General features: G+C 41.1%; 1 protein-coding gene across 1 annotated transcript in view; it reads right to left on the minus strand.

The window, feature by feature from the left end:
* The window catches only part of FBN2 (fibrillin 2), a 257,403-nt gene that overhangs the window by 41,106 nt on the left and 191,905 nt on the right, over positions 1-24,392 (minus strand). The window contains exons 33-46 of the mRNA XM_064595850.1: positions 23,210-23,332; positions 21,751-21,876; positions 16,671-16,793; positions 15,985-16,107; positions 12,007-12,168; positions 11,198-11,266; positions 10,657-10,782; positions 8,400-8,525; positions 7,442-7,594; positions 4,910-4,978; positions 3,912-4,037; positions 3,594-3,719; positions 3,005-3,130; positions 1,120-1,236 (exon numbers count right to left, since the gene is read on the minus strand). Coding sequence (XP_064451920.1) covers positions 1,120-1,236; positions 3,005-3,130; positions 3,594-3,719; positions 3,912-4,037; positions 4,910-4,978; positions 7,442-7,594; positions 8,400-8,525; positions 10,657-10,782; positions 11,198-11,266; positions 12,007-12,168; positions 15,985-16,107; positions 16,671-16,793; positions 21,751-21,876; positions 23,210-23,332 — 1,695 coding nt within the window. The remainder of the gene's footprint in view (positions 1-1,119; positions 1,237-3,004; positions 3,131-3,593; positions 3,720-3,911; positions 4,038-4,909; positions 4,979-7,441; positions 7,595-8,399; positions 8,526-10,656; positions 10,783-11,197; positions 11,267-12,006; positions 12,169-15,984; positions 16,108-16,670; positions 16,794-21,750; positions 21,877-23,209; positions 23,333-24,392) is intronic.

The following is a 24,392-nucleotide window of genomic DNA, read 5'->3' on the forward strand; positions in this document are numbered from 1 at the left end:
GTGGAGACCCAGCCCCCACCCCCCACCCCTTTGTGTGGGAAAAGACATCCCTGTTTCAAAGGCTGACAGAAAATGAAGTTTCAAGATGCAGCATGTTTTTAAGTTGGAGACTCTGTCAGTATTTGACTATAAATCAAGAATGCATTATTTGAAACACTGGAAAAAGCACTGAAACAATGACAGGTCTAGCTGTCATCCCACTTACGGGGTAAAAACCACCCTAAACCGTAGAGCACTCCCAGCAGGCTTGTTATCAACTGCATGCCCTTTCCCGTGCATCGACTGGCTGATTGACAGACGCACTCGACACAGCAGACGGTCTTGTGATTATTTAAACCAGTACTACCGCTTTAGTTAACTGGAAATTAGCCAATGTTATTATGTATCTTTCAGCACCTATTTGTTGTTGTTGTTTTTTTTTTTTTTAGATTTTATTTATTTGAGAGAGAGAGAATGAGAGACAGAGAGCACGAGAGGGAAGAGGGCAGAGGGAGAAGCAGACCCCCTGCTGAGCAGGGAGCCCGACGTGGGACTCGATCCCGGGACTCCAGGATCATGACCTGAGCCGAAGGCAGTCGCTCAACCAACTGAGCCACCCAGGCGCCCAGCAAGTACTGTATTCTTTTTTTTTTTTTTTTTAAGATTTTATTTATTAGAGAGAGAATGAGAGACAGTGAGCACGAGAGGGAAGAGGGTAGAGGGAGAAGCAGACTCCCCGCTGAGCAGGAAGCCCGATGCGGGACTCGATCCCGGGACTCCAGGATCATGACCTGAGCCGAAGGCAGTCGCTTAACCAACTGAGCCACCCAGGCGCCCCAAGATTTTATTTATTTATTTGAGTGAGAGAAGGAGATAGAGAGAGAGAGCATGAGAGGGGGGAGGGTCAGAGGGAGAAGCAGACTTCCCGCCGAGCAGGGAGCCCGATGTGGGACTCGATCCCGGGACTCCGGGATCATGACCTGAGCCAAAAGGCAGTCGCTCAACCGACTGAGCCACCCAGGCGCCCGCACCTATTTGTTTTTTAACGGTGAAAACATTTCATTTACTCTTTGGTTATATTCCTGATTTCAGGACCCTGTGTGAACATGAAACAGTAGCCCCAGAGGACGGAGTACTTACCCAGGCAATCGTTATTATGAGTGAGTTCAAACCCTGGGTAGCAGAGACAGTTATAGGATCCAACCGTGTTTTTACAAGTTCCATTTCCACACGGATGCCGCTCGCACTCATCGACATCTACAAAGAAACAGTGGCTCTAAGGAATTCAATTTTCAACTCGAAAAACACACTTAGATTTTCCTCATTCAGTACTTCCGAACCTGCATTTATTTCAGGAAAATGAGCATGCAATAGAGAAAACTCTAAAATTACATGACAAAGTGCTGCTGAGTGACTTACAGGTTCATATAATACTCAGAGCTCAGCTAAGCAAGCATTCCCTTAGTGCAGATGTTTTAATGAATGGGTTTGCTTGTCAGCTGTAAGGAAACCAATCATTTGAAACACTAAACAATTTGTTCTATTCAAGCATTATCAACACCGCGCCCTCAGAAATGTGCACAACTTAATTTGATCAGTACAACAAAGGCAAATTTTAGTTTCCTAAATTTTATGAATAGAATCCAAATTGAAGAAGTCTACTAGAACTCAGTATTGTTAGCCTTCAAAAAATGGAATTAAAAATACGTTCAGAAAGGTCCTCCTCATAGAACAGATTCCCCAGACAATGAATTCTAGGCCGTTAGAACTCTCCTTCGATGCAAACAAGGGTACTGTTCCTTAGGAAGAAAGCTTTGTTTAAGAGACGTATTATCAAGGAGTTTCACTGCTTTTTATCATGAGCGAAGTATCAGGATCGAGGGCATGTTTTCTCCATATGAATTTCTGAATCAAATCTCAAATATTTTTTAGCAAATCGTGTTCTCTCGCTCACAGAATACAGCCAGGACATTCTCAGAAAGTTCATGCAAAGAGGACTAGATCCTCTATTTGTCTTTTGTACAAGCATCCCCTAGAGTCTTCCCCGCCACCATGGCTGAAGTCCATAGGGGAACTCTTAGGAGGAGGCAGTAGATGAAGAGTTCTCTAGGTGGTCCTGGTAGTACGGATAGGTCATAAAGGAAACTAGCCCTGTAGTACTGAAATCTGACTTTACTGTTCATACAGGTAGTATCTTCAACACCAAAACAGTAGATGCACAAGTTCAGCTTTTTCTAAATTGAGGATATGTTAATTATAAATAGCCAGGTTTCAAATTTAATTTTCCTCTTTCAAGTGCAATGCATGGAGAATTCTTTTGGCCAAGATACATACTGTGGTTGACATCAGACTGAAGGAGTTACGCTGAGTTCCAAGGTTGGGCTCCATGGTGGCCAGCCCCTTTGAAAACCCCTCATGTGTCAGCTCAGCAGGTACTTATGGAACACTATCACTACCGAACACTATCACTGCTCAGCTAACCATTACATGAGCTACTGGGAGATTTTAAAGAGTTTTGCTACATTTGCCTCTAAACATGCTTTGAAGAGTTAAAACACAAAAGCAGCCGGTAAGTCCCACGTATTCAATGATTTGAGGAAAAAATGTATAAATGTACGTACGTGTGTGTCTATACATTTATTCCAGTACTGTTGCTCTTACTACTACTACTCCCTGGCATGCTTGTGGCTGGAAAGGTTTTCTCGAGTGGGAACAGAGAAGGGGAAAGGACAGCTGGTGACTGTGGTGACTTCCACAGAACTCTGAGGGTCCCAGAGTGCATGAGAAGCATGTGGAAGGCATCTGAGCAAAAAGGCTGTGAACAGTGAACCAAAGAACATATTGTGGTGTGTCCGTGCTCGAAAATTTTACAGTGAATAAAGGCATGAACAGTTTAACAGAGCTCACTTGTAGCGAGACGGTTTGTGACAAGAGACACCCGAGTTAGTCACCCCAAGTGGCCGACCCATAAGCCCCCTGGGAGCCTCAGTTCGCCGCACTCCCGGACTAACGTCCTCCCGCTTACCCATGCACATAGTCTGGTCCTGCGATGCCTTAAAGCCGTTGTGGCAGATGCACTGGTAACTTCCTTGCAAATCAACACACAGCCCATGACTGCAAACATTAGGAATTTCTAAACATTCGTTGCGATCTAAAACAAAAAATAAAACACGTTACACATAACTGATTTTTATGAAGATTCCTTCATTTTTTTCACAGGCCTGTTTCTAGAACCTGCTCTTAATTATTCCAGACATCCTGAAAACGAACCATAACAACAGCTGAATCAAAAGAAGAGAGGCTTGAAAATATCCAAGACTCAAAAAAAAAAAAAAAAAAATTAGTCCATTTTTCTACGCTGATGGGTATCTCAAAGATACTATTTTATTTTGGGTCTCATCCTAGGAGAATCCACTGAAGGGATTTCTTTCTTTCTTTCTTTCTTTTTTTTTGTCCTAACAAATTAAGTCTAAAATATGTGGTGGAATGGTTTCAATAGGAATGAAAAGATTTGCTTATCTTGCCAAAATTCTCTCTGCAAACAGGTTCTGATAGGAAAGCATGGCCAGCTGCTTGGTGGAGGGGTGGGCAGAAGGCGGCGCGCGGCCTCTCACCTACGCAGGCTCCATTGGGGGAGAGCTTGAAGCCTGCCGCACACTCACAGCGGTAGCTGCCCGGGCTGTTGAGGCAGTCCGCGTGCCGCTGACACAGACTGTCACCATTGCTGCATTCATCAATGTCTGCAAGAGCAACACGGCCACTGTAAGGATCTCCTTATTGCATCAGTATTACCTTCGCTTCACCCGCGTGGTGACCCGCTCCTCCATACTGCTCAGTACTGCAGAAGACGCCGTACGAGTCAGGAGACCGGCTACAAGCCCGGTGTGTCCACCGAACTCGTCTGGCTGGGGGTCACGCATCATTCAGATTACCTTCACAGACCAGGAGCAGGTCGTTGTAACTGAACCCCGTGGGGCATTCACAACGGAAGCTGCCAATCTGGTTGATGCACACGCCGTTTGCACAAATGCCTGGGATCTCTTTACACTCATCAATGTCTAAAAGGGAACAGATTCGGTCACATAGATGCAGTTCTGCTTCACGGATTTACCATAAAGACCTCGGACAACGCTACGTGTATGCTGGAGGGAGAACACCCACTCAGCATCACAAAAATAAATTCCCGAGTGGCATATAGGCCGTAAGAGAGACTACTTTCCTTTGAATGGATCAAATACACCAATTTTAGTATATTAATTTTAGTGTCAATGTAGCAACGTAGCAAATAAACTTCCTAGAGAATCAAGCTTCCTCTTCAAGTGATGTTTCAGGCTCCCCTAACTGCTACTCCTCATCTAAGGAGGAAAGCTAAGTCTTCTTATTTTTATGTACTTTGTTACAGATGCATTGATCATGGAGACTTAAAATTATATTGCTTACTTAATCTTTGAGGAAGAAAAGTAGAATGAACAGTAGAAAGTACATTCAGGAGAAAATGATTAGTATAATTAATAATTCTGCAAATTCCTAAGTAGATCAGTAGGAAAGGGATACTACAAAAATATACCCAAAATGAAAACATATAGTTACAAAAAGAGCAACTGAAGGGTACAATAAAAGTGGATTATTGAGAGTCGTGTCATACAATATTCATGAGAAGGAAAATGAAGGTTTTAGCTTGATATGTACGAAATCTTGAGATAGTCCTACAACTATCATAACCCAATCACCAAATTATGCTGACAGGGTAATACCCTTATTAACACTTGGGTAGAGTCTGTAAATGTGTTAGTTCTTTCTTGTCTGACTATATTGGATCAGAATCCAGATTATTTCATTTTATGGCACTTTAAGCTTTAAAAACACCAAAGAAACTCTTATACAATGCTACCTATATGTATTAAAATAAACATAACCTGGAAAAACTTACCAACAGCTTTTCCGGTGTGAATGTCAAAGGTGAATCCAGGGATATTTCCACATATGGTTTTAAAGTCAGCTTTAAAATATAAACAAAGCAAATGCACTCTTAAAATTCTCAAACTCCTTTCAAGCAACATTTTACATACTTGTGCTGACAAATATGTTTTATATTACTTACAACCAGATATTTTAATTTCAGTTGTATTTATTTGATAACAGTACCAGCTTCTGCCAGAAGTAGATTCTAGGCATTCTTTACCATTATTATCATCATTAACTTTTTAATGCTCTTACATTAGAAGTAAATCATTACAAGATTCAAAATATCCACTGTAGGCATTTAAATTCTTTTGTTCTTTGGATATGCAGATCTTTAATAATGATCCAGTTTATATACATTGAAAAGCCAGGTTAGAGTACAAATTTAAAAAAGGATTACAAATTGCACAAAGACACAAGTGTGCAAAAACAGTTGTTGTAGTGTGAAACAGATGAACAATGACTAATGAATGAGACATGAATTTTGTCTCATCTTTTTAAACATAAATGTCTATTTTGTTGGAATGTGAAATCTGAGGCATCAGAAACAATGCATCATAGTATAAAACAGAGAGACTATTAACAGTTAACGCCTATCACGTAAATTCACCAAACTACAGAAATTTAAGAGAATTCTCATTTTTTAAGAAGCAGATTGCTTCTGATGCCCATGGCGACACACGAATATAACTCCTGAATACAGTGTTAGGTAAAACAGAGTGTAGACCAGATGGGACGTGCTATCAGGGAGGGGCTCTGCATACTTCATCCACCGAAGCTCACTGAGCATCCACAACATAGACAGACACACACAACAGATGCTCAGTTCAGTAGTTTCTAATAGCCTGGTAATGCATAAATTGTAATTTATATGCATCCTCTCATTTACTATATAACCATATGAACTAGTTACTGTCATTTTTAACTTGTTATCTCTACTCTATATACGAGGAATCAGTTTCAGAAAGGAGAAATCATCTACATAAGGTCAGGTAAGTGGCGGAACTTCAATATAAATACAAACCGGTCCTCTTACACCTAAGCCCTTTACTTCCTCTTACAAAAAGTGATATTTAGGGGCGCCTGGGTGGCTCAGTCAGTTAAGTGTCCAACTCTCAATTCTGGCTCATGTCATGGTCTCGGGGTCACAGGATCAAGCCCCACATCGGGCTCCCTGCTCAGCACGGAGTCTGCTTCTCTCCCTCTGACCCTTCCCCCACTCATGCTCTCTCTCTCTCTTCTCCTCCTCCCTCTCTCTAAAATCAATAAAAACAAAACAAAAAGTGATATTTAGTTCCCTAACCCACTGATCTTCAACTTCTAACTGATGGGAGTTTTTAAATTAGAGAATTGTAAAAATGTTTCCATTCGTTTTTTCGAAGCACAACTATGGCAAGTTAGTTAAGAACATCCATTTGTCTACTGACTTAAAGCCACCGAGAAAGGCTCCATAGGTCACTTTTCATCTTTCTCCGTATTTTCATTTCATTACCGCATTAATTATATCATCACGTCTGAATACGTGTAACCTAAGCAATATCTGGCAACAAATGCATAATCATTGTTTCTCATTTGTCCGATTGGTGCAACGCTTAGGATCTACAACTACTGAAAGTAACTTTCCACATCATAAATGAACCTGAACAGGCAACAATTTTTTTTTTTTAAAGATTTTATTTATTTATTTGAGAGAGAATGAGAGACAGAGAGCACGAGAGGGAAGAGGGCAGAGGGGGAAGCAGACTCCCCGCTGAGCAGGGAGCCCGATGCGGGACTCGATCCTGGGACTCCAGGATCATGACCTGAGCTGAAGGCAGTCGCTTAACCAACTGAGCCACGCAGGCGCCCCCAGGCAACAATTTTAAGACATTTATTTTTCTGTTCTCATAGCTATTATCTTTTAGTTTTTCTTTCAAAAGAATCTGTGCTTGTGAGAAAAATTTTACCATGTACAGACCAGTTCTATTTTCTACCTAAAAATTTCAGGTAAGTTTGGGGAAAAAGGATGTCTAAGAAACATGTTGGCAATAGGCTGCTTTCATGTTAAAGTCTGCTCATCAAATCCATTCTTTTGTGTGTATTTTTCAAGACTGAAACTAAAACAATACTTACTGAATTTGATGGACTTGAAATTACCACAGGTTTTAAACCAAAATATGACACCTTCCAAGTCGAGCACAGTGACACACGACAGTTGCTCAGTAAATATTTGCTCACTGAATAACTGAGTAGTTCACCAGCAAACTATAAAATAACGTTCTAAACGTTCGCTTTTTAGCAGTGGGGCTTATTTTCAGGATCCTGATGCCTCCTCGAAAGATAGCTCAGAAATTAGTATCTGAATCCCAGAAAGGGCCACGTGGGAAATGGAGTCATACGACGCCCTTGGCTATTCTCAGAACTGAACATGTCTGGTTTTAGCACACATTTGCTTTTACTCAACTGTCACATATACGTGTCACCAGCTCAGCCTGCAGCAGAAGCATGGCCGTGTGCTTACCTGTTCCTGGGGTTGGGCACGGCTCACATGGTTTGTTCCAGGCTTTGCCAACGTTGTACGTGCAGCAACACATCCTCTTTGTCACATTGAAAGGCAATTCGTTCTCACAAGTGGTTCCGTTATAGCTTCGGTAGCAAAAGCTTTTTCTCATGTCTACATAACGGAAAAACAAGCCAACCAATCAGACCAGGAAGCAGCTACTAATGAAGTCCATGCACTGGGAGACACCCAGTTTTCTTGATTAATAACTCCAAAATACTTCTTGGCCACTTGGAGGCGTCTTAAAATAATCCTTTAAGCTGAACATAAATCATGTGTAGATTAACCTCGATCTCTCCCGTTTTCGGATAAGGGGTTTCCATCTGTAATTTTCTTGGCAAACAAAATTAACGGGAACTTGTTTCTCTACTCAAAGGCACTGATTTAATTTTTAAAGTAACGCATATTAATTTTCAACGTTCTCTTATCTGCAAAATAATGTTCCCCTGCCGTGAGTGGGAAACACAAATTATTTAGGAATAGGTTAAGTGTCACGTTTGATGAGACACTTTGTATCTCACACTCAGGCTTTTGACCATGGAACTATATATTCAGAGTTCAAAAAAAAATGATGCAGAGCTGGGGCGCCTGGGTGGCTCAGTCGTTAAGCGGCTGCCTTTGGCTCAGGTCATGATCCCAGGGTCCTGGGATCGAGCCCCGCATTGGGCTCCCTGCTCTGTGGGAAGCCTGCTTCTCCCTCTCCCACTCCCCCTGCTTGTGTTCCCTCTCTCGCTGTATCTCTGTCAAATAAATAAAATCTTTTAAAAAAAAATGATGCAGAGCCAGAAGTCTGTCAGCCTGTGAAATGCTTTATCATTCATAAACACTTAATTTCCAAATTTTCTGAACAATCGTCCTGAGACACAAGTGTCCGAGTGCCCAAGGGCGTGACGTCATCCCCGTCCCAGGCCTCACGTACCCATGCAGTTGTGGCCTCCGTTGACCTGCATGTACTCGGGTGGGCAGATGCAGGTATAATTTCCCAGGGTGTTGTAGCACGTCCCAGGCCCGCACACTCCGGGGTGCGCGAAACACTCATCGATATCTACAACAGGCAAGGATACCTGTTAAGTCATAAAGCTACTGTTCCATGAATTCATGTGATTTAAGCTACTAAACAAAACTGGGGCGCCTGGGTGGCTCAGTCGTTGAGTGTCTGCCTTCGGCTCAGGTCATGATCCCGGGGTCCTGGGATCGAGCCCCGCGTCGGGCTCCCTGCTCAGCGGGGGGCCTGCTTCTCCCTCTTCCTCTGCCTGCCGCTCCCCCTGCTTCTGCTCTCTTTCTCTCTCTCAAATAAATAAAATCTTAAAAAAAAAAGAAGTCTCGGGGCGCCTGGGTGGCTCAGTCGGTTAAGCGACTGCCTTCGGCTCAGGTCATGATCTCAGGGTCCTGGGATCGAGCTCCGCGTCGGGCTCCCTGCTTAGCGGGAAGCCTACTTCTCCCTCTTCCACTCCCCCTGCTTGTGTTCCCTCTCTCGCTGTGTCTCTCTCTTCAAATAAATAAATAAAATCTAAAAAAAAAACATATGGCTGATTCCCCAAATCCATATTTAAAAAAAAAATTAGAATTTAAAGCAGCTCTACAGAAAAGACCTCAAAAGATGCATTTACATGACACAAAGTGTAAAGTCTTTTTTTAAAAGAGAAAAAAAAAAAAGCCAATATTCAAAAAAGTCTTTCTTTGGGCGCCTGGGTGGCTCAGTTGGTTAAGCGACTGCCTTCGGCTCAGTTCGTGATCCTGGAGTCCCGGGATCGAGTCCCGCATTGGGCTCCCTGCTCGGCGGGGAGTCTGCTTCTCCCTCTCCCACTCCCCGTTTGTGTTCCCTCTCTCGCTGTGTCTTTCTCTGTCAAATAAATAAATAAAATCTTAAAAAAAAAAAAGTCTTTCTTTAAAAGAGAAAAAAAAAAGCCAATATTCAAAAAAGTCTTTCTTTAAAAGAGAGAGAGAAAAAAAAACAATATTCAAAAATACAGGTGACCAAAAGAAATTTTTTCCTGAAGTGGCAAAAATAATATGAAAGGCACCCATATATTATTTTAGTTGAAATTTCACATTCTTCCGACGGAAGTGCTTTAACGCTTGCTGTCCTCTTCTGTCATTTAAACTAAAGCTTAATGCCGACTTTAAACGGAAGGCAGTTAGGAAAGCCTTTATCTTTTTTGTCAATTTGGGAAGAGCTGACGTACATGGTCACATTAGTTTCGGCTCCACAACTTAGTGATCGGACAAGTTTATACCTTATGCTGTGCTCTCCGTAAGTGTAGCTACCGTCTGCCCCGTTCCATCGCTATTACGGTATCGGTGATTGTATTCCTTACGCTGTACCTTTTATTCCGCGGCCTCTTCATTCGGTAACCGGAACGCCCCTTCACCCATCGTGCTACTTCCCCCCTCTGGGAACCATCAGTTTGTTCCCTGCAGTTACAGGTCTGATCCTGAGGAAAGCCTTTCTCTGGATAGCTCCCTTCAATGAGCGGCCATTCGGGGATTCTAGAAGGAGCACAGCTGCTGCTTATTCTCCTTATTAAGCCGTATTTCTTCTAGAAACACTTATGTAATGTGTTCCAAAGGAAAGGTTATAATGGAAATAATTATAGTAACACATTTAATGTTCATTTTTAGAAACACTTGTTCATTGATTCCAAAAATAAACACCACGACTCTTAAGTTAGAACTCACAGCTAGAAAGATGACTAAGATGTGGGCCTTGCATCAAGAAGCTCCCCATCTAGTGGGGAGACAGGGAGAAGCGAGGGGATGGAAGCAAGAAAGGCAACAGCATCATCTTTGAACGTCTTCACACGATGCCTCCTGACATTTAAAAATTACTGGAAAACGGTAACTTAATCGTTGCATTCCAGTTTACCTATTTTCCGTAGGTAAAACAGAACTCTTATCCATATTTGAACTACTAACTTGTTTGATACTGATGTTTTCACACTAATCCAGCTTTCCCCATTTATAATCAACCCATGCACTCAGAGAAAGATTATAGTCAATTACAGCAGTTATGCTGTAAATTAATTTATCTATCACCGTACAACTGAGCAGCATGGATAGGACAAGGTAAAAGCTATGAACCAGGCTAACAGATCCTTTGAAAGAATCTTCTCCAGGCCTGACGGTAACTGTGTTCTAAAGAGAGCTAATGACTCGAAGGTGTCCATGAAGCTCGCCTTCACAGATGCGGGTTTCCTCGCTGAGGTAATAGCCCTGTGGGCACTCGCACTGGAAGCTTCCGAAAGTGTTGATGCAGTTTCCGCCCTGGCAGAGACCCGGTAACTCCTGGCATTCATCGATATCTGCGGAAGGAGAGACGGCTCACTCACAGCAAGTACCACCATCAAAGACCAGGGTTACTCTTACAGCCCCCTCCAATGTGTGCTGTACGACCCGCAGACTTCTATGCCCTGGGTTTCTTCTGACCATGGATTTTTTTTTTGCTTTGTCATGCAAATTTGCTAAAATCCAAGAAGAGTGATTAACGTGGGCTGGGGATGACGGTACAGAGAGTTTCTCTGCAGAGCAATCAGACATCCGATCACCATCATGGGTCCTATCTTACCGAGTTACAAGTGGTTATTCAGCATCCTGGTAACTGGCTGTCCCATTGTCATTTTGCAAAATCATCTTGTTTAGATTGCTCCACGCTAACTTTCCTACCAGCTTTTCTCTTTCTCTTGTTTAAGTCTGGGTGACAATTAGAGGTACACTCACCTTCTAAGATGATTGTGATGGGGTTGGGTCTGAAGCCCTCACCTCCGGGACACAGGGTATAATACTCAGCTACAAAACAACGAGAGAGAAGAGATTTAACACCAGTGTCAAAGGGGCAGAGGCAAGGAAGAAGCGTCTTACAGCTGCCAGACTCAAAACACAATCTAAGAGGAGTGAACTGCATTCTTTAGCGCCCTTTCAAATACACTTAAGTGTGTATTACGTTTTACTGGAAGTAAGGTCACTACTTCACAAATTACACACACAACAGAATAACCAAAACCATTTGTTTTTGATTAAAGAAAAACGCTTCAAAAGCAGACAATGTAGATCACAACTTTTTTGGCTAGTAAATAAAAACAGACTCAACCATTCCAAAGTTTCATCTGTGTCTGTATCAGAACGCACGTTTCAGCTGCAGACAAAATACGACCGACTTGAGGAGAACAACCCATCTATGAACCTGAACTACAACAATCCCTGAGAAGAACCAGGAGTGGTCTTTATTTGTGATCCCAAGGAGGACTGACAACATCACCATTCACACTGGACTGGGGTTAGCAATCGTGGTGTGTGTTTTTTTTTGTTTGATCGTTTGTTTGTTTGTTTTTTAATCGTATCATGGAAAACAATCAGAAGAGAGCATTTCCAATTCCTTTCCTATCAAACACTCTCGGCCCGTTTCAGCATCATCACTGCAAGCAGTCCAAGGTCACGCTCTTCCGCCTCGCCGCTGCCCCCACCCCCAGCGCAAGAAGAAACGGCACCTTGTCTTCAGCTGCCACTCTGTTCCCCAGCGCCATACTCACTGCTGTTGACAGGAGGGCATGTCTCGCAGGGGTTCCCCCAGGCCTTCCCCAGTGAACAGCAGCACGAGGAGCGGCTGACGCCCACCCCGATCTCGGTGTTGCAGGACAGACTTCCGTCTCCTCGAGGCCCGAACTTCAGGTAGCAGTTGCCCACTCGGTTGTCTGCAGAGCAATACAGGAGCTTACAACTGCCCATGCCCCAGGAAGAATTGCTTTTCGGAGAGCGGCCACGCGAATGATGAAATTCAGACCCCACACACCAATGTGAAACGTTCCTCTTCATCTCCAGCACAAAACAATCGTCTTGCTTTGAGCCACCTCAAGATTGTGTTGGAGGAATTATTAAAGATGGACTTTCCTATGTTTAGAAATCCACATAGACCACAGACTAAACAAGTTTCCATGTGAGAAACTGCTCATTTGGGGAACTTTTGGGCCTTCACTAATAGGAATGGAGGAAATTTTTGTTATAATCAATCTATATCATGAGTTTATCAATCATGGAAATAAAATCCCACAGAAGTCAACTTAAAGCTGTGTATCCTATCAAAGAAATATCGATAACTCCATCTCCTGCTTCTCTTCCCCATTATCTGGTTTCATTTCTGTTTGCACAGAGACCTTTGAGAAGTTTGGGCAAAGGCAGTCAGTAACAGCTTTAGAGAAGATACTTAAGACCTTAAGAAGAATACTTAAGATACTTAAGATACTTTAGAGAAGATACTTAAGATACCAAAGAATTTCAGTCTTTCCCTTGTCTCTACCCGTAATTATCATCTAGCTCATCAGTTCCATGACTTTAAAATACTGTGTTTTTGCTGAGAACTCTCAAATGTACAGTTCCGTCTCTCATCTCTCCCCAGAACCCTACACTGTTCTGCTGGTTGCCTGTTTGATTTCTCCCCTTAGATATCCAATAGTTACTTTAAAGTCAACACATCTAAAATCAAACTCTTGGTACCTCCTTCCTCCACATAAAAAACCTACTCCACTCCTCTCTTGGGTCTTTGGCATTTTCAATAAACACAGCTCCATTTTTTTTCAGTTGTTCAGGCCCTAAACCTTGGGGTCAGTCTTTGACTCCTTACTGTCATCCCGTATTCAATCCAGTAATAAAGTCGGTCACTTCCATATCTGGAACGTGACCCCTCACCACTGCCTCCGTGAACATGAACCAAGCCACGGCCACCTCTCTCCTGGACCACTGCAACGGCTTCCTAACTCAGCTCTTCACTTCAGTCCTTGACCTGACGACAGTCGACTTTCCCCACCATACCCAGAATATCCCTTCAGAAGTATTTCCAATGGCTCACCTTCTCAGTCAGAGTAATATTTCAAGTCCTTAGTATGGCCTACAATATGTAGTTTTCATACCTGGATGCACATGAGAATCATTTGGACAACTTTTAATTATTTTATTTTATTTTTCTCTCTCTCTTTTTTTTCATTTTGTTTTTTGTTGCTGAATCTCAGGTGCAGAGAGATGAGCTAAGTCTTGGTTCTGTTCTTACTAAGTTTGCATTCATTCATGCTTCCTCCCGCCCCCTGCCCCACTCTCTCTCTTATCCTCATCCCCTACCCAACCATCTGAATGTGTTTAATCATATCTTCTTTTGTCTGTGTTCTTATAAAATGAGTATTTTTGTTTCCATGAGCACATTTTAAATTTACATAAATGGTATTTTGTCACAGATCTCATTCCATTTTTATTATATGCAATCTGTCAACTCTGTAGGGTGCCCAATTGTCATTTTAAATCCGTCTACTCTCCAGAAATGGTTTCTAAGTCCCTGCTACCAAGTACTGTGGCAGTTAATGTCTTTACCCATGTCTGTGCATGGGCCTGTCAGTTCCTTTCTCTGCTGTCTAGAGACAGGGGAGAAACTGCTGGTTCACAGAGTTTCCATATTCTTAGGCCTCAGTGTCAGGAAATATAGTTACTGTCATTTACCATCTGCATCCAATGGAACTTTCCAATTTTTTATAATAACTTTGAGAATAATTTACAGGAAAAAAAGGCACAGTGAAACAACTTCACTAGAAATTCTAGTAACAATTTAATCATCTCTAATTCAAATTTTTATTCCCGATTTTCTTGGTTTTGGACCAAATTTTCTTGGTCTTGGAGAGATACATGTCTGAGATGGTCCTATGAACACAATTACCTGCCCATTGGCTGCCATGCATGAACCTGAAACAGATTCATTTTGCAAAAGCTGATTACACATTTCAAACACATCTCTAATGGCTTCTAACTTATCATTACTTCTTAGGTTCTTTTTCTTGTATCATTAATACACAACATCTGAAGACATTTTTGAAAACTGTGACAGGTCCTCATTTTGATGATGAGAGGACAGCTGTTTGCTCCACAAATTAAAAAAAAAAAAATTTCATTTGTAGATTTATCAATACCAGATAGGATAACCAGCCCAGTGATTTTTCTACATCCCATATTTCCTTTTAATAACCTTTGTCTAAATACCTGCACCTTCATCATTAGCCCACTTATGAACCAAATCAATTACACTTAGGGTATAAAAGAATAAAGAGACCTGGGAGGGATGACTCAGGTGCTTGTCAAATACTGCATGCTGAGGTTCTTCCTACTAAGAGACGAGAAGACCGTATTTTCTCTGTCTACAGAAGTCTACTATTCACTCACTCTTTGACTCTTGAATTTGAAAAATCTCTTCTAGGAGGTTGGTCTCTGAAGACTAGCAGCAGCCCGGCATTTGGCTTCTATGATCGATTTCACCATCATTGGAATCTAGACTGGAGTCTATGTTCCATTCATCTCCCGATCCATCTGACACCTGGGAAATGTTTTTCACACCCTATTTTCTTCTCTCCACCATATGGCCAGAAAGTGAAAACTTCTGAACTCTCAACTGTGTTCAATACATGCTTAAAGAAGATTCCAAATATAGTGTCTCCAGTGTCCTTTCATACCTTCTTGGAAGATGATGCCACCCCCTGAACCACACAACACAGTAAGAAAACTGAAGATTACAAAACGGTGACATTTTTTTCACTATTACGTCAAACCTTCTGGGTGATGGCATGATTTTCCACTTTATTATTTTTATCTTTGTTTTTAGCATCATTGGACCTAACTGATAAGTAATGATGAAATAAAACCTATAATAATAAAATGGCAAATAGAAAATAAGATCACCAACATCTCATACTGCATCTTAGACTCAGAGGAGGGTCTAATGGGCCATTAGAGTATTTGTGAGATAGAATGAGTCTCCATCCTTTGGAAGACCTCTAAGAAAAAAATAAGGCCACGAAATATCAATCCACACAAACAGAACGGCTCTACAGAGAAACTCAAAACCTAAGTTGATGATATGCTGACAGTTAATTTGGGTACCATTGTCCAAGAATATTCTCTGCAAGGCTACCCTGATCTTCACTTCTACCTGGAGAACAGAGGGCCCTTTGAGGTCCATGTTCCTACCAACACTTTACATCATCCAGGTTGCTGAAGTTTTGTCAGTCTGTTAGGCATAAAGTGATAGTTACATAGTTGTTTTGATTTATTCTTGTTACTAAAGACTTTGGGCGTTCGCTCATTATGTTTGTTCACTTTTGCAGTACTCCCTTCTATCAGCAGCCTGTCTGTAGCCTTTGCTTCAACAAAGTTTTTAAGCAATACTGAAGTGCCAATGACTCAATTTCTGGGCATGAAGCAGTCATCAGCAGATTTTTACGGTTCCAAATGGGATTTTACTGTGTAGCTAGGGTTGAGAGCCACTTTGCGATCGATGCGATTGCTCCTTCTCTGATTCCTCTCTTTCTCTTGGAAGGTAAACGTGACAAGAGTAACCATATATATATATTGGTAATCTGGAGTTTGTTAAGGGAAAGGACAATTTTGTTTTCAAATTAATTATAGCAAACACTCACCCCAGTGCACTACCATGAAAGTGTGGGTATTTAACTCTACGTAGTTCTATTTGTTTCACTTACCAACACAACCCACACCAGTGGGGTTCAGCTGGAAATCCGGGGGGCAGTTACACTCGTAGCGACCAGGAGTGTTGACACATAGGCCATTCACACAGTTTATGGGATCCGCACACTCATCAATATCTAGGAAAAGCATTTAAAATGCCCATATTAGCATCTTTACTTTCTCTCTGCACATGGCTGTTTCTAAGAATTTGGTGGAATCTTTGCAAGTTATTAAAGATCTTTGGCAAGGCCTCAGCACAGTGGAATAGAGATCAAATCCTTGTATAGACCTACAACAGGTTCCACAGATCAACCACATGGTACTCAGGATAGTTATCATTTAATATCTTTAATAAATAATAATTAGATGTTGGGATTCTGAAGAAGAAAAAATGTTACCATCTGCTTAACTACAATGATGTATATACTTATGTACATACACAAGCACTATATACATTTATACAAAGAAACAGTTTCCTAGTTTCATGTTAGATATTTTATATTAAGTTATTTATATAAAATATACCAATTCCATAGTTAAAAATAAATGTGTCAGAATGTAATTTTTTTTCCAAAAAATTACATAAGGTATAAAGCAGGCTAAGCAGAGGTCTGAGCAGAAATTTGAGGAATTTTTATACTTTGCACAAAATAGTCACCTCAACTAATAAGAACCCAATCAAACCCTTTACTGGCCATACCTGTGCAGTTCCCTCCGGTTCTGTCCAATTCATAGCCATCATCACAGATACAATGAAACATTCCAGGCAAATTATTACATGTTCCAAACACACAAATATTTTGGAAGGAGCACTCATCAATATCTGAGGATTAAAAAAAATAATCATCTCTTCTGTACAAAGACATTTTGATTTAATTTATATCACATTAATAAATTTTTTCTGTCTCGAACCATGAGAGACGATGGACTCTGAAAAACAAACTGAGGGTTCTAGAGGGGAGGGGGGTGGGAGGATGGGTTAGCCTGGTGATGGGTATTGAGGAGGGCACGTTCTGCATGGAGCACTGGCTGTTATGCACAAACAATGAATCATGGAACACTACATCTAAAACTAATGATGTAATGTATGGGGATTAACATAAGAATAAAAAAAAATTTTTTCTGTCTCCCCAGATGTTTTTATGTAGTAAAAAATTTTCTTTGTCTTTGACTAGGTAGACCACATAAATGGCAAACAACTAATGTTCATCTATGGAACAAAGGTCTAAAAGAAATATTTTATTTTACTGAGCATTTTAACTAACTGTCTTGGGTTATACTATGCTTTTAAAAAAGAAAGAATTTGCCTGAGGCATAAAAATAAAAAACCAAATATGAACATGTCAATGGCATGAGACTGTAAAAAATTAAACATAAAAACAAATTCTAAGATTCTTAGTACAAACATGTTTTATAAACATCCATAACATACAAATTCTAAGATAACTTAGTACAAACATGTTTTATAAACATCCATAACATACAAAGTATAGAGCATATTTTAAATATTAAAGATATCATTAAAATTATTTACCTTTTTAAAAAACTTCTTCTTATTCTACAATCTAATAATCTGTTACCATAAACTTAGTTTTAAACAGGGAAATAATTTTTTCTAATAGCATGTAATAAGATCAACCATTGCTCTACGTTCTTACAAATTTCATTAAAATGTCTCCATTGAATTGAAGTCATAAATTTGGCTTATGAAACTCTTCCATGAAGCTTTAGTTCGGTCAGTAAGGGAGAAGTTACCCCTCCTCATGCATATGAAAATGAAGGCATCTATGTGTGTGTCCAGCTGTAGAAATAATCTATACTTCTATTTGCAGGAAGAAGATGGACATTTCTGTACACAAATGACCTCAAACTCTGAGAAGGCAGAGCGGGTGTGGCATTTTAGGGCAGACGAGAACAGTCAGGCTAACATGCTATTGAGAGACCGTTACGTATGAAGTTTAAAAGGTCTGCTGGTCATTCATCATAGTTAAGAAAGAATGAGTTTCAACTATATTAGATTTCAAGTGTGGTCCAAACTTTGTTTAGAAGATCAACTGATGTATCAATGTGTCTTTTCTTGTGTTGAGGCTATAAACACAGTTATTCTCTTTATGCAAATGAGTAAGTGAGACTCATTAAACTAATTTATAATTGAATGGTGTTAATCGAGAAGTGAAAATGGAACTGTATTATCAGCCCTCTTCGTGTGCATTTTACTTTTAAATGAACTTTATTAGAAATAACTTCCATTTAAATAATGTGATACTTGTTGACACAAGTGAAAGTATTTCAGAATACGGTCTTGTTTTTGTCTTAATTGATGCATACTCAGAAATTCAAACAATACAGAAAAGTGTGGATAGCAAATAGAAAACAAAGAAAATAATACACAAATAAGGTGGCAAAAGCAGAGTGAAGCTGAAAAAATTTCTATGCAAAAGATCAATTTGTTTTTATCTCCGTAGTTTCTGATACTTTCTAATGTTAAGAATTGATGAAAAACACTAAAAACTGATGCTCTTTTCCCCTTATGTCAAAATTCAAATATAATTTCGAGACAGTATTAATGACTTCTGTGCCATGAATTATAAGAAAATTAGCATTCACATATGCTTCCCACTCATTTTTGTTATTTCTATAATTTTCACTTTTTCAATGTTTATGGCATTTACCATAATCTCTAAAGTATCTAGTACTGATTCTTAAAGGAATCAGTAAGGCTTTTACTGCAACTCCTACATTTCTCTCTCGAATGGTGTCGCACGGCTAAGTTTTTTTTCCCCAAGAAGGGAGGGCCCACAGGTGTTTTCTGTGTGCATTATTTCACATGTGAGAATACGCCTATTGTTTTCATAACTGACTAACTGCTGAGGTAGAACATCTTCATAAGTGTCCTCAGGATTCTGTGGGCCTCATTCTCGTGTCTTCTGGTATTGAATGTTTTGGTTTTGTTCACGACGTTCCTTTTCCATCTAGAGCCTGAAGAATCCTTCTCTACGGCTTAAGTCAACAAAAGTAATAAGGCTAAGTCTCTGGTCTTATGATTTACCTTTTTCTCTAACATTCAGTGCTTTCTTCCATTTTGGGGAAATGTTTGGCTGTTCAATACTTTTTTCTATTCATTTCTTTTGGGCTCTCTACTTCAGAGACACCAATAATACTTCCTTTTACGGTCTTTGTTTTTCTCTCACAGTGCTAAGTTCCTCCCCCTCTCCCTTTGACTTTTCTGTCCACCTCTTTTTGTTCATTCTCTATGCTGCTCATTACGTTTTTACCTGTGTCTTTCCTATTCTCTGCTGCTTCTATTGAATAGGTCTCTAATTTTGCTGTGTTTGTTTCCCATAGCTCTGCAATTTCCCCTTTTGCCTTTTGTCTTTTCTTGCTTCTATAATCTCTTTGAACTTGTTCACTCATATTTATGCTCACATTAAAGTCATCTATGGCACAAAGTCCCTGTGGGAAATCTGCTTTCATTCCTTGGGTGATTTGCTTCTACTCTGGGTTGGTTCTCTCCTTTTTGTGTATTCTTTTACTGTTGTTCCACACGGCACCTGCAAGCTTGCCGTTCCTTACTTTCAACTTGTGTACATGCTACTTGGTCAGCCCTTTTATGAGTTTTTACATACTCTGGAACAGTTTAGATAGAGTATCTGGACATACCCCCCTCCTTATCTGGGCGTTATTCGGAAGACAAGTTGGGATATGGATTTCATTAAAGCTGCTATTCTGTTAGCCTAAGGTGGGAAGGAGTGAGGATGAAAATGGGAAGCTATGTGCTCTTCTGCTGATGCACCTGGCCTCTCTTCTCTCTCCACACATGACACCAAATGGTCTGTATCCGTGTTTACTCCACTGATGATGGAGTCCTAGCCTGTTCCTGAGGGGCTTCCTCCAGGTTTTGTAGTCTCTCATTTTTGTGGAGAATGTTGGGAAACGGCCAAATGCGGCAAGTTTTGGGGCTCTAAAGAAACTCTGAGAATTTGTGGTGAGAAGTAGAGGCTGAGTGGAAAATGTTGATCAGACAGTCAGTTCAGAGTATGTTATCAGATGTGAGGGTCTCAAGAAATCAAATTAGTGAATACAGGAGAAACTGTCTAAATGAGACAGAACCTGTGGGGAAAGATAAGACAACATCAAGGAGAAAGAGGCAGAACCATGGAATTACATTTTGGGATCTCAAAATTTGGCATCTGTCTAAGTGGGGCAGGGTCTCACTGAGGATGAATTACTTGTGTGCCCCTCTTCCTTCTCCTGGCAGGAGACGTTGCCCTCCCTGGCAATGACACACTGAAAAACCAACACATGAAGTACATACAGTGAACACAAACTACCTAGCATCACCTCAGGGAAGGCCTGGGGAGAAGTTCTGGAAGGGCCAAGGCCGCAGATCAAGGAGTAGGATTATGGAGGGGAAATTATTAGGCACAAAGAACTAATTTTTTGAAATTTTATGTTGGCCAAAGTACCTGGCTACTGCTGACTTGTTCCTTTTCCTACCAACTCTTGTCAAGTCGAAATGAGTAATAAATCATGTAAACCCAAAACCACATTGACTCACATTTTTTACTAATTAACTTTGGTGCTTACATGAAATCAGGACCAGGGGAAAAAAATGAAGCTCACTCTACAGTGGCCTTTATGAGATGCATTAGATTCTGCTCCATCTAACAGATCATTGTCGAAGCATGAATGCTTTCGGTTTCCAGTATCATCTTCCCCAGGGTTTACTATTCATTCTCTTGGTCTGATTCTCTAAAAATTGGTGGGTATGTATTGAAACTTCCATGACCTTTTAAGCACACCTTCTTCCTTCAGTGCCACTTCAGGTAGTAAGATGGAGAGAGGCTCTATTCTGAGCCATTCTAGATGGTCTGATTTGTTTTTGTCTGGTCGCCACTGGTGAACTGTGTGTGTGTGTGTGTAGGCTGATATTTGCCATTTCTGTTCATTTGATTAGATGCTAGTAGGGAGAGCCGGTAATCTGGTTTAATTTTATCTTTGCCCAGCACTTAGCCTGAGTTACCTTTTTAAAAGTTTTCTATGAATCACTAGTTTTGTTAAAGCCTTCTGGTTCCTTAATTGTTTTTAATCTTTTTCTTTTCTTCATCTGTATTTGCATGGACTCCAAATGAACACAGTGATGACCCAAACGATATATAAAGCAAACTGAGTCTCTGAGAGGAAATCCCCATTCTTTTTCTTGGAGAGCTATGGCACTAGTCACAAGTCTCATTTCTAGGAAAGAGGGATGATGTCACCAGTTAAGGGAAGGACACACTGCTCTTAGGCAAAAGGTGCAGGCCTTGATGAGTTCCCGGGAAGAACTTCCAGTCCCAGACAGATAGACAGACAGATGGCAGACTGAAACATGAAGGTAAAACATGAAGGTAAAACACAAGCTACTGAGGTTTTCGTAAACACATTACGTAGCAGTGATTGGGGGAGATAGCATCTCCTATGTTTAAAAAGCTGAATAGTTTTTCCACATGTCATTCATTTAGTAATAAAAAAAAGAGAAATGGTTAAAAAGAAAAAAAAAAAAAAGGAATGAGCCAAACTTCCAACTGTTGGCTCCTGGCCAGGAAAACTTCATAAGAGATGAAAGCCGCCTTCATCATTATTCATTCGGCAGAATAATCCATGCTTAAACGAATGACTTTTATATGTACAGCATGTGCTGTGTATTCTGCTTCCAGGTGGAGCCCGTTCCAGCCCTTTTTGTGGTTGCGTGTGCTGGAGCTGATCCAGCTTGGCAACGAGCTGGAGTCGCAGGGACCCACCTTGGCAGGACCTGCTGTCAGAGGCTGGAGTGAAGCCCATCTCGCACTCACAGCGATAGGCACCCGGGACGTTGAGGCACTGCCCGTTTTCGCAGAGGTTGATGTTTTCTGCGCACTCATCGACATCTGTGGGAGAAGCAGATGACATCTCTGTTGAGTTCCCCGCATCGTGACACGGCTTCACCGGCTTGAGCTGGCGCTCACGAACATGAACCGATACCCAGTCATGTTCCCTAAACAAGCATATACAACTGGCTAACAGAGCTGTTTAGCCTAAACCTGACATTCCATCATCACCCGATTAACAGGAGGAGGGCAGGTGTCTCTCGGATCTTAGTTCTGTCATGCCAACTTGATGCATCAGTATTATACCAACATCACCGACAGATGACTAAGAACACTGAAATTAATCTTAAAAGGGTGTCTCTTCTAAGATTATAATGTTTTCAAGTGAACGAACAACTTGTTTTGTCACTATGAACAATGAATGTTTAAGCAAATCAGAGCTACTCTATGAGAGTTTTTTCATGTCACTACAACTGTATTAAAATACTTCTCTCTTAATTACGCAAATGAGCAGGATTCACAGACCATTTATATAATCCTATCAAATTGAAAAAGGGGGTAGTGCAGAAAGCAATGTTTATGGAGGGCCTAATATCTGCCAGGTAGAGGGCTAGCTGCCTGTCGAGCACGTTTTCGTTTAGTTCACCAGCCCTGTGAGGGTCAGAAGAGGAAGAACCTGAAGCTCAGAGCAGCTTCTGTGGCTGGGCCTGCATCTAAGTGCAGGTGCACGCGACACCAAGGCCACGCCCTTTCCTTCATACCCTGTTGTAGAGAAATGCAAAGAAAGGTGCAGTAAGCTAAGACTGAAAAGTAAGGAAGCTTTAAATATTAAATAAGCATGTTTTCTTAAAGAAGCATCTGAAAGTGATGAGTCGGTGTTTTTGATGTCAGTAATTAGACAAAAATTATTGAGTCTGTCTTTTAATTGGGGGTTTAAAGTATGTGCTGAAATTCAACTGAAAACACCAATCTCCACAATCTTAAAAGCATCATACTTTAAGTCCAGCAAGCTGATGCAGTCATTCATTGAAGTATAATAAGGAGATGTCTTATTCTCAAGGAATGCAAAACGAAGAGCAGCTCAGTTGCAGCTAATGTTTATTGAACTCTTAGGATGTGTTTTCCTAAACCCTTCACTTGTGTGATTTCATTTCATCCTTTCAACACCATGTGACGACCTGAGATGCTGATGAGCACATGAACCAGTAGCGACTGGGTGCAACGTATATTGTATCCTAAGACACGAATAGTTTTCCCTCATGTCACTTATTTCGTAATAAAAATTGGAATGGGAATTCCCACCCCCTTTAACTACAGTTTTCTTTAAAGAGGGCAAGCTTATGGAGTGTTCCATGAAAACCATGCCAGAGCACACCTGAGGACTCTCACCCACCTGAGCAGGTAAAGCCATCTCCAGTGAACCCTTCAGAGCAGGCACATCGGTAGGAGCCCGGGGTATTTACACACTGAGCATTGATGCTACACTGGTGGGTTCCGTTCGAACATTCATCCAGATCTGCATGCCAAGAGAACAGAGCGATCAAGTTCAGAAACGAAAACAGAACCTTTAAACACACAGACAGATTTTCATTGGTCTTAATTTAAGTGTACAGTGGACAAGTGGGATTTGTTTTAGTTTACTTGTAAGGTCACAATTCTAATTCTCTAAGATCTCAGACCCACAATCCAAAATGTTCGTTCTACAAACAGGGGCTAAAATGATTAATAAAAGTATTTGTGAGATATCTAATAAGCTAGAATTTTAATGGTTAAAAGGTAAATCGGTGCTAGATTTCCATGAATTCCACGGGGCACAGACGTGATCACTGGTTCCTTTATCCCTAAAAAAGGGTCAATTTCTAAACTCAGGGACTGAATTTCAGAGCAGGATAATTAGCAAAGAGTTTTCAAGTTCCTTTAACAGATGAGGAAAACAAGATCTGATTCTTGATCTTGCAGAGTCTAGCCTAGTAGAAATGACACAAGCTAAACAAAGAAATATTGGCTATGTCAAATAGGTTGTATGTTCCATGAAGAAAAGGGAATAAAGCGGGCCTCTCATCTGGGCTGCAGGAACGAAGAAGGGTCCCCCTGGGGAAGGAGCTCTCAGTGAACTTCACACCGGAATGATGAGTCGGAATTAGTGTGCTGTCCAGAAGCAGGGAACAGTATTTATTCCCTAGGGAACAGCACATTTAGAGATGCTGAGGAGGAAAAGAGCTCCATGTGATAAAAGACACCGGAGGAGCCAGAATGACAGAACATAGGAGCTGGGACTGATGGAAGCTGAAGCTGGAGAGCTATGGGAGGAGGCTGCAGGCTCGTGTAAACCACGGGAAGGAAGCTACATTTTATCCTCAATTTGAGGATTCCAATGATAATTTAAAGAGATCAGATTCATGGGTTAAAAGATCTGTCTGGCTGCTATGTGGAGAACAGACTAAAGGACCAGCAAGGCAATGAGCAGACACTTGAGGATGTTCTTTTTGCCTCAGAGAGAGGCAGAGACGGGGGGCGGGGGGTGGGGGGGGGCGGCGCGGGGAGGGAGGGAGAATGGCTGAGAGTAGAGCAGGGGG

Source organism: Mirounga angustirostris, unplaced genomic scaffold (assembly GCF_029215605.1).
Source record: "Mirounga angustirostris isolate CCGP_5_RB_7025 unplaced genomic scaffold, mMirAng1.0.hap1 SCAF_7, whole genome shotgun sequence".
In the NCBI taxonomy this organism is placed as follows: Eukaryota; Metazoa; Chordata; class Mammalia; order Carnivora; family Phocidae; genus Mirounga; species Mirounga angustirostris.